This window comes from Lygodium microphyllum, chromosome 20 (genome assembly GCF_053477565.2).
Source record: "Lygodium microphyllum isolate KBCC chromosome 20, Lygodium_microphyllum_v1.1.10, whole genome shotgun sequence".
Classification (NCBI taxonomy): Eukaryota; Viridiplantae; Streptophyta; class Polypodiopsida; order Schizaeales; family Lygodiaceae; genus Lygodium; species Lygodium microphyllum.
This window is the reverse complement of record NC_141154.1, coordinates 67,348,374-67,361,602: the sequence shown is the minus strand read 5'-3', so window position 1 is coordinate 67,361,602 and position 13,229 is coordinate 67,348,374. Positions and strand designations below refer to the sequence as shown.

General features: G+C 40.6%; 1 protein-coding gene across 1 annotated transcript; it reads right to left on the bottom strand.

The window, feature by feature from the left end:
• Window positions 1-1,026: 1,026 nt before the first annotated feature.
• On the bottom strand, window positions 1,027-4,986 carry LOC148018984 (uncharacterized). Its single transcript, XM_087701701.1, has 4 exons — window positions 3,968-4,986; window positions 1,836-1,928; window positions 1,692-1,759; window positions 1,027-1,583 (listed from the first exon to the last, which is right to left on the bottom strand). The coding sequence occupies exons 1-4, from the start codon at window positions 4,877-4,879 to the stop codon at window positions 1,475-1,477; spliced, it is 1,182 nt and encodes a 393-aa protein (XP_087557827.1). The 5' UTR covers window positions 4,880-4,986; the 3' UTR covers window positions 1,027-1,474.
• Between the last annotated feature and the right edge of the window lie 8,243 nt (window positions 4,987-13,229).

Here is a 13,229-nt window from a genome sequence, read left to right as displayed (position 1 = left end):
TGTTTGAGTATTTATAAAAGCTCTTACATATTTTTGAAGATTATATACCTCTTTTAGGGTACATTTATTCCTTATGTACCAAATTCTTTCTTTCAAATCGAAGAATCTATTGTGTCTATGAATTTAAGACTCCAAATATTAAATTCATGTGCTAGTTTACATATATTTCAATTGACCCTTGCAATATAAAACCTGCTGCTTAAGTTTTCTGTTGTAGCTTCTCTTATAGCTAGCAAGAATCTCATTTATGTAGATGCCATTCCCTTTTCCTTCAATTGAATCAATGTTTTGTGTGGCGTTTGGCCATTGCATAGGTTCTACTATGACCTAAATGTATGTAGATATTCAACAATAGTGTATATATATATATATATATATATATATAATTCTCACATTATGGCTAAATTCATTCTATTCTAAGAGCTCTTAAAATCAAGGAAATTATTCATATTTTTTATATTGTATTCTTCAAATATAAATCATGTTTTTTTAGAGTGCTATAAGAAAAAAAATCATTTTCAACGTTTGGGAAAATTATTAGATCATTTGTACAACTTAGTTATTTGAAAAATCATTTCAAAGCATCATCCATATGGCTAGAATTATAAGTGAAAAATGCAAACTTATAGTGGATTTATCAATGCACATGGTGATGACAGTATCCCAAATTGTGTATAAGTGTGATGTGGCAATAGAATTTGCAAATGTGTGTCATTTTGAAAAGAATGCTTTACATATACTACTATTAAAAACTAGTTAATGAAGGATGAATACATGATCAAAAGGAAAGGACATGCACATAAAAATATCTGACCAAGTATAGTAATTATTTACATGTAAAGTGTGGGCTTCAGGTTGGATCCATTATGGTCAAAGTTTGAAGTCTTTAAGGACACATATTATCATCTACTCCACTAACTTTTATATAGGATTGGCAGTGACAAAATTACTCAGTTTTGTACACATTATTAGTTTCCATAAAATTCATGTTTAATCCATAAAATCATGTATATGTATGATATATGCTTGAGTGGAGAATAGATCTTCCCTACAAGCCTTTGTAGAAAGTGTGAGAAAAAAGCTACAAGTAAGGTTTCTCATCATTGTAAGCTTGAAATTCTATTGAGACTTTGATGTTAAAATTTTTGGAAAAGTCAAAGGTCTCACCTATGTTTTGAGAAGCATGTGGCAACAATTGCACTATAAATTCACCACATTAATGAACTCAAATAATTCTAGAAGTTGGTTAATAAGTAGGGCATATATTGTCCAGTGTATTGTCCTAATGAATTGTAAAATCTTCATCAATCCAAACCCTTATTCTTTTTGTGAATGTAATGTTTGATAGATATTGAATATATCATAAACTGAAAGTGTACATTTTGTCTTTCAAAAAATGAGTCCTATGTCTTCATTCTTAATATCGATGTATTTTCTAAAGGTTAGTCAATTTCATAAAATTGACATATGTCCATTATCTTTCAAGAAATTCAATAATTTTTTGATGAAGCTCTCTCATAATAATAATTGGAGCATGTCCAACATCTTTGAATAGAATGAGTTCAGCCTTTGGTTGAAGAAACCTGCATAGATACCACATATTTGGATTTAATACCTAACACATTTAAGAAGCTAACCATAGGTATAAAATTTAATAATATTTGTACATAAACATGTGATGTCATACTTACTCCTTGAGCTCATGAGCAAGTTGCACATCAAAAATTTGATCTTGGTCTCCCCATATTATCAATACATCCTGTAAGAAAACTCAATGTTAATGTCATGATACTATATTTCTCATGTTCAACACAAAACTTCCAACCTGTTGAGACCTGTTTGAGTTTTGGCAATGGTGGTGCATTCTCCTTTCCAAGAATAATCCCGTGAACTAGTTCGAGTCTTCTTTGGGAGTCACCTTGCATTAACTAACAACAAAAGCCACTTACAAGATGTTTAGTCAAATTTGTAATCAAAATAGAGAAGCATGGTCTTGGTGAATTAGATGACAAATTATGGGTGTTTACTTATTTTTCCAATAATTTAAGCCCAAGTGTTATATTTTTCGATGATATGAGATAATAAAAAATACTATTTAATCTTTTTTATTTTGTCTAATTGTTTGTTTTGAACCACAATAAATGAAGACTTGACAATGCCAATACATGTAGTTGTTCATAGCATTTCTTACATCAAACACATCATAGTTTGTTATTATTATGACATAAGAGATGCCAATTTCACTTTTCACCAAATTAGTTTATGTTGATGTGGTATTATCATAGAAGCACATGAAATTTTACTTGGTGCATAAGTGTTAATAAATATGTTTCCCAATGGGGAATTTGAATATATGTGCTATGCTTGTGTGATGGTTGTTCATGCTTGCATAATTTGACTTGATTCCTATGTGGCCTACACAAACTATGGGCTCAATTGAGAGGAGGCCCAATCAACAATTCTTTGTGAAGTACTTGTGGAGGATCTTAACAAAAACTTGAGGATGTTGACTCAAAAGGGATGCAACATTGATAAAAAGAGGTATCCCTAGCTCTTAATGAATAATCAATGCAGTGTGCATAGTCTATTCATCACAATTATGGGAGTGCTCCAATGTTAAAGGACTACTTGTGAAACTAGTTTAGAGATTTGAAGCCTTCACATGACATGCTTAAAAGCCTTTGCATGAAAGTTGCTTTACTTATATACTTGGGTTGCAAAAGAAAAACCCGAAGAAGTTTGGAAATTTTTCAAATTTGGCATAGAAGTGGGCTTATTATGAGACAAAAGAAGGCCATGATGTCTTTTGGCCTTCAAAACGGTCAAACACTTTTCCTTAGAACTTTACTTTAGGCATACAATGAAGTTCTTGGCAACCTTTAGAGGTATTGATAAGGAGTGGGAGACCCCTCAAGCAAGGCCATATATACACATCAACATGTTGAAGCACATTAACATGCTACATTTTTCACACTTATTATCAACATGTATTAAACTTTCGTGAATGAAACCGTAATTGGTTAGAGATAGTGGATCAATGCTCATTGGTTCTTTCCAATAATGCATAACATGATGGAAATGTTTGCATTTTGGAGCATATTTAGATCTAGTTAGCATATTCAAATTTTTGTTGATTAGTGATGTCCTTGGACATGTTATTATGTGAAGATAAGATGTTGACATGCTTCCACAAGTACAAACTAATTCACAAGACTCTAATTATACTTCTGACCTTTTGAAGTATCATAGAACTAGAAGCTACTACTTGCAAGGATTATGATAGCATCATACCTACTAGTTAGGCAACAAACACACCTAACCGGGTGAGGTTCAGGTTGACTAGCCCAAGCACCAACACCTAGCTAAGTTTGTAGTGCCTTTGCAGCAGTAGAGTCCTTTGCCCACAACTACACTTAGTTAAGCACAAGATGCCTCTAGAGTAGAAGCTCACACCTAGCTAGGTATGAGGTGTTTCTCAAGTAAAAGCTCACGATGTTGAATGCTTCAATGATAAGATATAAGAAGAGTTAGGGTTTGGTGGATACTATATACCTTGTGCATGGCTCATAGAGGTACTTGACGTGTAAGGGGAGAGGGGGTGAAAGCAAGGTCCATAGCCTATGCTAATTACTAACAAATGGCATGGCACTAGTAATTAGCACAAAATCATTGTGCATCAACTAGCCCTAAAGATGATGCACAATGCAAGATTTCCTACCATGCTGTATATGATGCGAAAGCTCTTGCAACAAAGAATCTAAATGTGCAATTAGTGAGAACAAAAAAGATCTAAACGTGCAATTGGTGAGAACAAAAAAGATGAACGTTAACCTAACTTTTGCACATAAAGAAGAATTAGGGTTTGGCGGGTACTTTGTGCATGAGAGATGGGAGATAAGATAAATAAGAATTAAGGTACCTTGCGCATGGGAGATAAGATGAAGAACTAGGGTTTGGTGGGTACTACCTTGTGCATGGCCGGGTGCAGGTACTCGGGGGCGTAAGGGCGGAGGGGGTAGCAGATAAGGGAGAGGGTGGTGGAGAAGGCCTGGACGGTGGGGGGCACCAGGACGTGCTCGATCGAGGGAGCGCGCGCCTTGGCAAGGACGGCGTCGTTGGAGCGGGGGTTCATGGCGACGCCGGAGCTCACCAGCACCACGCGCCGCACGAATCGCGGGTGCAAGTGCGCCATGCGGTAGGCTACGAAGCCGCCGTAGCTGTGACCCACGACCGCCGCCGTCCGCCGCACGCCCAGCCGCCGCAGCGCCCCCACCACGCACTCTGCCTGGAAGGCTTCCGACCTCTCGCCGCGCCTCGTGCTCGACCGCCCAAAGAAGAGCAAATCGGGCATGAACACGTGGTAGCCCCGCTCCCGCAGCGCCGCCACCTGCGCCGCCCACGCCATGCCCTCCGCCCCGAAGCCGTGTAGCAGCACGATCACTTTATCGTCGTCGCCGTTGCCGTCATCGTCATCGTCGTCGTCGTGGTGATGATGATAATCGTTCTTCTCTTCACGATTGTCATCATCGCCGCCGTCGTCCTCGTCATGATGATCATCATTGTCATGCTTCTCTTCGCGACCGTCGCCACCATCATCATCACGCTTCTCTTCACGATCATAATCGTTCCCTGCTCCTGGAGCTCCCCTAATATCACCACCATGATCATGGCAATCCTTTATTCCTGCAGCAGCTCTAATTACCTTCGTCTCTGCATCTCCTGCCAGCTTCGCCTGCCACCCGCTCGGAACCCAGCAGTGTATTATCGTCGACCCCTCATCCAGCTCCACCACCCTCTCCTCCATGCCCATCCGTCGCAGCTCCCACCGCTCATACCTCCGTCTCAGTTCCAAAACCTTGCTGCTCAGGCCTGCCCCCATGATTCTCTAGCTGTTCAACAACGTTAGCTGTGTGATTTCCTCTCTGCCTCAACAAGCTTGACAAGAGAGTTATTTTCCTTTGCCATCGGGTATATTGAGAGCGATCTCTTTTCTCGGACCCATGCTTTTGTACTGCACTTTCCTCTTCTCGGAGGCGTGCTTTTTACTGCTGATTTCAGTGCTTAGTGTCTTGCGCATATGCAAAAGTTGTTGTGACGTATAACAACTCTAAAAAACCTGTTTGTCCTTTGAAGCAAGATAGTATTAGGCCGGAATAGACCATCTCGCATGTAATTGTGAAAAGAAATAAGAGAGGGCAATAGTCCGCCGGTAGTAGCCAAGCCAATAAGTCAATGAAATCTTGAGCTTAGGGTCTCGACCTATAAGACTTTATCTATATCACATGCGTTCAAAAGGAATTAAGAATTATATTTTTCTTATATATTATTTAAAAATAAAACTTTTCACTTTTTCTTCAAATTGTAATTTAAATCAAATTTTCTTTTGTAAAATTAATCTTACAAATTTTTTCAGAATTTAACAAATAAATAACCCTTTTGTTGATCGCATATGGTACACTTAAAATTTTTAAGGAGCATCCCTTCGGGACTTGAGTTAGGAGAGATCCACTTACCTCATTTACTTGCATAGGATCTCTCAAGCCTAGGATGTTTCTACTCAATGCAATGAAGTTAGTCAATCAACCTCCTCTGCAACTTGGAAGAAGAATGCCCAAGCACAAGCTCCTAAGCACCCAAAAGCTTGCCACCTCCAGTAGTAGAGGGCAAAGGAAAGGGTCCACTTAATCCCTTCCCACCTATCCTAATGCCCACCACCCCAGTCTCTGCACCAACCCAAGGCTCTTCTATCACAGTGGATGCCAGCAACCTTGTGGCCTAGGTATAGTTTTTGGTCAATAAAGAGACAACTCAAGGCACAACTGGAGGAACCCCCATGTGACATGAACAAAAAGACAATGTTACTAGATTGATTGCTTATTACGCATTCTCTATTTAAAAAAATTATGTCAATAAATTAATGGCTCACCTTTTTTTAAGTGTTGATGATGATCTAGCATGGCCATGAGACCATTTACATACTAGTATTCCTAGTGCATCACTTAATGGGGTGATCAAAGCACTGTGACGGGGATTTCTGGTACAGATAGTACAAGTTATGAAGGGGGGAAGAAGTGTCTGTTAAGTGTAAGAGTATATACAAGAACCAAGGAGTTACACATAAATGAAGATGGATTGAGTTCTAAGAAGAGGAATGCATTAGCATTATGTATATGTATTTATGTGTGCATCCAGGGACACCTAAGAACGTTTACTTGTGTGTAATGAGCATTGCATTCATTTGGGTCATCCTCTCCCTTACAAGTCAAGCTGATTTAAGGTCTTTTCCTTCATTAAGAAAGACACGAGAGGTAATTCGCTCACTAAGAAAGCCAAGAGACGTGATCCTCTAAAAGTGAGGAGATAAGTGATTTTCTCTTTCTAAGGTCTAAAATGACACAAGATTTTGTGTGGAAGTCAATCTTAAGGTTGATGCCCAAGGCAATTTAATGAACTCTCCTTAAAGTGGTTGCATATACCACAAGTTAAGAGGACAGTTTAAGAAGGTGTTTTTTTTAAAGACATGGTAAATTCATTTTTAAAATATCTTGTGATGAAAGATGATCTCTAAAAATGGCCCGCATAGTTATTGGAAACAACGAGATCTACAACTTTCGTGTACGAGATCTATAGCTTTCATGTTGAACATTTTTTCATCCGAGTAACACACAGAGAGATATCTCAAAATTGGTGCTACAGAGTAGATCCTAGAATAGCCACATCTTGCAGGAAGATAACCTCAACTTTCTCTCCAAGAAGAGAAGCTCTTGAAAGCCTATAAAAGAGGAGGCTCTCCTTGGGTGTGAGAGAGATGAAGGAAGCATCACTTTGCATGCATCCAAGAGGAGAAGAGAAGGTACAAGTGTTGCGAAAGCCCTACTGAAATCAAGTGCTACGCAAGATCTGTTGCTGAAATTAAGTGATGCGGAAGCTCTATTGGAATCAAGTTCGAAGAGGAGAAAAGAAAGCACAAGTGCTGCGGAAGCTCTAATGAAATCAAGTTCCAAAAGGAGAAGAGAAGGTGCAATTGTTGTGGAAGCTCTACTAAAATCAAGCTCCAAGAGGAGAGCCCTACATGTGTTGTGTAGGAGAGAAGGAGACTCAATAAAGATCAAAAGGTGCCTCCTTCCAAGTTGTGCAAGTGTTACACGGTTGTATATCGTGCAAGGAACTGTGATCTTGTTTCCAAGATCTACAAGTAAGAGTTAATTTATGTGTAACGGAGGAGCTTGTTGTAACGTACCCACCTTTGATTATGTGACGAGTAACATTTTAGTAGTCACCTAGAGTTTACCTTCCAACCATCGCCATCTGTACACTAACCAGAATGATCGGATTTTTTTCGTCGGTTGGTTAATCTTACGTCTACCTCGCACGGGAAGCATCCTGTCGTTATCCACGGAGGACAGACCTAAAGGTTCCTAATTGATCTATGTAACGTGCCCGCTCCTCAAATCATGGGGCATGTCTTAGCAGTCCATTGAGAGATATATCTAGAAGACGCCACCCGGCACTCCCAAGGAATGACACGGGGTTTGCCAACTAGGGTCTCTCGAGTCTGCCCCGCAACGGAACTTATCCGGCCATTCCCACTAGGATTGACCTAAAGTCCGGGTTCCTTGTAATCAGGTCTTCCTAACAGCCTACAACTGCTCCACTTTGCACAAACACAACTAGGCCAAAGCAGACTCATACTGCACTTGGTTCCAAGAGAATGGAAAATGAAAGGGATGCATCGCTCAACCTCTCTGCCCGTAGGGCATAGTCCCATTCCGGTCCCCTAAAATGGTATGAATCAGGGTTTCAACTTACAAGTTCTAAGGTCCTTGTCTAACTAACGTCCACATCAAATAAATTCCATTGAGGAAAGCCCTCGACTAACCGACACCACCCTTTCGTAGGATAGACCCATTGGTCACATCCACCACACTTCCCTCGGGGGTTATTTTAGTTATCTATTTACCTACCATATTATGTTTGACATATAAAAGCAGCTTTCTTAATTAACCCGTTAATCACAGGTTCCTTTACGTAATTTAGGGCACAGACACGAAGACAAGATAAAACAAGATCAAACACTTCCTTAACTTATCTTTAGATTAATGTTTGTCTCCCGCCCATACAGGAGAATTAAGTGTTCCTTTCTGCCTCCACAGAAAAACCCTTCCGTCTTCTGGCAAAAAACCCGAAGGTTTATCCTACCAAGATTCCACCTTGTAACTAGTATCAAGGCCTCGAGATCCCATCTCGAGTCACGTAGAACACTTCTGTAGGGTTCGGAGGCATTGGGATTTACGGTCAAAGCCCCCACTGGCATCCAAGCGTCCTCCTACGCCAAGTAATTTCTACGGAGAGACCTCTCGCGGTGGGTTCGGTCCACATTCCCGGCGCAGATTCACAACCCCCTTGATTAGGGTTTGGCAGTTCACGAGGGGTAGCTAGCGCCATCCTTCCTTAATTATCCTTTTAGGAAATCAACCACAGCTGAAGCAACCAGCTTAAAAACAATTACTAGGGAAAACATCCCTTTTGTTTCCATGGCAATCAGTCATCTCAGACCCAGCTATGCAATCATCAATCACACCCCACTTGGGTTAACATCCAAAACCACATTAACAAACAGTTGAATGCACAACCTCTTGCTTCAAGGCATCGCAATCCCATTGCATGCACAACCAGAATTTAACTTGGATGTATCAAAACACTTTTACAACTTTTTTCAAACAACCAAGCATAACTTGGGTCAACAATCCATCTTTAACAAGATCAATCTTCATTAAAACCATTTCAACAGTTCCAATCAACATGCTTAGAATGAATCAACTACCCTAAAGTTCGCTCTCCCCCTTGGGTTAGGGATTCGCAAGGTCGATTTAACAAGTTCCTTCTAGAGTGATTTCACCTTGACCTTTATTAATCCTGGCTACCTATTTAGGGTAGATCAAGATCAACCCAATTCCTAGAGTAGCTATCTAATATCACAGGTCAGCAAGTGCTAACCCACCAAGAGTACATTAACGAGATTCCAACCTGATTAGCCATAGGTTATCCAATCTCCATCTATCGGCTAGAGTTCGGACAAGGATCTCTAAATAGAATTTCTTTTAGAACTACTATTCTAACAATGTTTATCATGCAATCCCATTGTGTGTGCAAGTTAACATATATTGACATGTGCATGATCTAACTGTTTCTTTAATGTACTCTATGATCCTTACACATGAAAAACATGTTTGCAATCTTAGGATGCTATTGCATTTTTTGATAAGGGAGTATTTTTATCTCTTTCGATGCGAGGCTCCAATCCTTTCCATGAAAATAATGCAAGATTCTAGCTCTTTCTAAATGCAAACTAAGGTAATCCATTCAGTGTATAATACAAAAATATCTTCTATTATTAATCAGTAGAATGTTCTTCATGCAAGTGTTTGTGTCAGGCATTTCGGCATCCTTTAATGTGTTTTCCTTAATCAATTTTACCTATCATTTCATTGACCATAAACATGAAATATCTTATGATTATTACAACTATCGTAACTAGATTCATGCCTAGGTTCTTTACCTATCAAACCATGCAATATGAATTTTATTATGATCCCCTATCCTCATGAGATAAGCAAGACATCGAAGCAGTACCTCATTGTGGGGAGAAACTTTAGTGTTTACCCTTGGTAGTGTGTTTGCATGGATGGTGGCATCTTGACCCGAATCTTCGTCCATGGTTGTGGGAATTCCCATTCACTTGGGAAGATCTCCGCTTCGGGGCCATCCTCAATTATGAGACTCTCCGAGTTGTGGAGAGAAAGTCTGTAAGAACCTTGGCCAAGAGACAATTACGAATGGGGAGCGTCTATTAGGAGCCGTGCATCTCATACACGAACTTCGGTAGAGAGCTTTAATGGGATGCATCTTCTTGTGCAGGGATTGCAGAACTCTAGCACTCCAATGCCACCTCAGCGTATCCTAATGATAAAGATATACCCCCAAAGGCACAAAAAGGGAGCCCGTGCGTGAATAAGGCTTGGGGGAGGGGGGGAGGTGCTGATCATGGCGAAGGGCCGCTGCCTGCAGTCACGGGGGCGGGGGGGGAATTTTCAAATGAAACAAGGAGGGGGGTGGTGGAGTACTCTGACGGAGCCCTAGGGGCCGCGTAGCTGCCGAACGGAGGGGGGAGGTGACGGCGCAGGGAGGGGGGTGTTGTCTCTATAGATGATGGAGGGGGAGGAGCCTCCCCTTTTATAGGAGGGGGAGGAGGTGGGTGGCATGGCCGCCACCCCTCCCACCTAGGGGTTGCATGCCCCCTATGACTACCACATCACTTTCTCTCTCTCTCTCTCTCTCTCTCTCTCTCTCTCTCTCTCTCTCTCTCTGCCATGCACACGGCAGGGGGAGAGAGAGGGAGAGATTTAAAAAATTCATATTGCATGGTTTGATAGGTAAAGAACCTAGGCATGAATCTAGTTACGACAGTTGTAATAATCATAAGATATTTCATGTTTATGATCAATGAAATGATAGGTAAATTTGATTAAGGAAAACACATTAAAGGATATCGAAATGCCTGACACAAACACTTGCATGAAGAACATTCTACTGATTAATAATAGAAGATATTTTTGTATTATACATTGAATGGATTACCTTAGTTTGCATTTAGAAAGAGCTAGAATCTTGCATTATTTTCATGGAAAGGATTGGAGCCTCGCATCGAAAGAGATAAAAATACTCCCTTATCAAAAAATGCAATAGCATCCTAAGATTGCAAACCAGTTTTTCATGTGCAAGGATGATAGAGTACATTAAAGAAACAATTAGATCATGCACATGTCGATATATGTTAACTTGCACACACAATGGGATTGCACGATAAACATTATTAGAACAGTAGTTCTAAAAGAAATTCCGTTTAGAGATCATTTTCCGAACTCTAGCCGATAGATGAAGATTGGATAACCTATGGCTAATCAGGTTGGAATCTTGTTAATGTACTCTTGGTGGGTTAGCACTTGTGACCTGTGATATTAGATAGCTACTCTAGGAATTGGGTTAATCTTCTACCCTAAATAGGTAGCCAGGATTAATAAAGATCAAGGTGAAATCACTTAGTTCATTTAAAGGATCTAGAAGGAACTTGTTAAATCGACCTTGCGAAGCCCTAACCCAAGAGGGAGAGTGAACTTTAGGGTAGTTGATTCATGCTAAGCATGTTGCTTGGAACTATTGAAATGTTTTTAACGAAGGTTGATCCTGTTAAAGATGGATTGTTGACCCAAGTTATGCTTGGTTGTTTGAAAAAGGTTGTAAAAGTGTTTTGATACATCCAAGTTAAATTCTGGTTGTGCATGCAATGGGATTGCGATGCCTTGAAGCAAGAGGTTGTGCATTCAACTATTTGTTAATGTGGTTTTGGATGTTAACCCAAGTGGGGTGTGATTGATGATTGCATGGCTGGGTCTGAGATGACTAATTGCCATTGAAACAAAAGGGATGTTATTCCTAGTAATTGGTTTTAAGCTGGTTGCTTCAGTTGTGGTTGATTTTCTAAAGGGATAATTAAGGAAGGATGGCGCTAGCTACCCCCTGCGAAATGCCAAACCCTAACCAAGGGGGTTGTGAATCCGCGCCGGGAATGTGGACCGAACCCACTGCGAGATGTCTCTCAGTGGAAATTACTTGGCGTAGGAGAACGCTTGGGTGCCAGTGGGGGCTCTGACCGTAAATCCCAATGCCTTCGGACCCTACACAAGTGTTCTACATGACTCGAGATGGGATCTCGAGGCCTTGATACTAGTTATAAGGTGGAATCTTGGTAGGATAAACCTTCGAGTTTTTTTCCGAAAGACGGAAGGATTTTTCTGCGGAGGTAGAAAGGAACATGCAACTGCCATTACCCTTGGTTCATGGAGTACAACGCTCTTTTCCAGTAACAGGCTAAGGATTTATAAAATCCCTTGCAATGCTCCAGCACAGCCACCGTACCTTTCCCCTAAGATAATTTACAGTTCGGGTTCTGAGACCAAACCCTAAGTAAGTCAACGAATCGACCCTTCCTAGAGTTTCTTCCTAGTGTTTGTTTTTGGGGAAACCTCTCGGCTAACCGAGACCACCCTGCCATAGGACTGTATTCATCCATAATCCATCCACCTGCATTGATGCCAGGAGGCATATGCCACGGTGGATTCCGTGAGGTTTTATGGTGGATTCCGTAAACTTTGATGACCGGGGCTCATACACAAAGTGGATTCTTTGTGCGAGAAGTTGATGGGGATGCCTGTCCTTTTCGGGCATTTCATTAATTTAGTGTGTACATGGGTGATTCCATAGCGTGTGATTCCGCAAAATACATATTAAATTAATAAACGTTTAAGAGTTTAGAGTGCGCACTCGTAATAAATTAAGGTTAGGCTTTATTTCTAACCAGTTGATTTATTTATATAGCTGAAGACTGCTAGGTATTCACTTTTGTTGGTTTAATTGTATTATTTTACTAACGATTGTGAATGCTTCAGTTGATGTGTAGAGATAGCAGCAGTGGCGGAGGAAAGCATTGGAGTCTAGCAAGTATTCGACCTATGGATTATATTTTGATAGGCGCCACGCCTATATTTTGTTATGTCTATTGAGGCATCGATTATTTATTATTATTTTGTATGCGCCTATGCGCACGGATATGTTATTTCTATTTGGACATTGTGATTGGGCGTGCTAGACTATATGGGCACCGTCCACTAGCTTTATTTCTATTTTTGTAAAAGCAAACTCAAAAGCTAAAAGCTTGTCATATTTTTGTAAATTGGGCTATTATTGAGCATGAAGATGGAAATATACATAAAATACATGCTTTGTGAAGTGCTCACACAAGGCATGGGGGGAGATTGAACCCAATTGGTCTCTTGCTCTTGTCGTTCATGCTTTTTACATTGTAATTTGTGCAAAAAGGTAGAGTTCATTGTTCTTGGGGACCTTCCGGGATTCACTACGTGAGCATACTGCGAGGCCGATCTGCGCACCAGTGGTATCAGAGCGGAGCTGAGATCAAGAGCTTCCAATCGCTAACCATCTCGTGCGAAGGCGGAGCTCCTGGAACGATCGGGCTCTACGGTCAATCTCGTCGCGAACCGTCGATACAGGCAGACTTCTGGCAATCAAGAATCCCTGTTTCTGTTATCAGATCGTGAAGGACCGGGCTGTACAGGCGGAGGACCACTCCCTCATCTCCATCAACAAGTCGT

Excerpts from the sequence above, each read along its gene's own strand:
- LOC148018984 (XM_087701701.1), bottom strand. The coding sequence starts at position 4,879 with ATGGGGGCAGGCCTGAGCAGCAAGGTTTTGGAACTGAGACGGAGGTAT. Across the intron at positions 1,760-1,835 it reads CATTGCCAAAACTCAAACAG|GATGTATTGATAATATGGGG; the intron begins GTCTCAACAGGT and ends GTTTTCTTACAG. Across the intron at positions 1,584-1,691 it reads CTTGCTCATGAGCTCAAGGA|GTTTCTTCAACCAAAGGCTG; the intron begins GTAAGTATGACA and ends GTATCTATGCAG.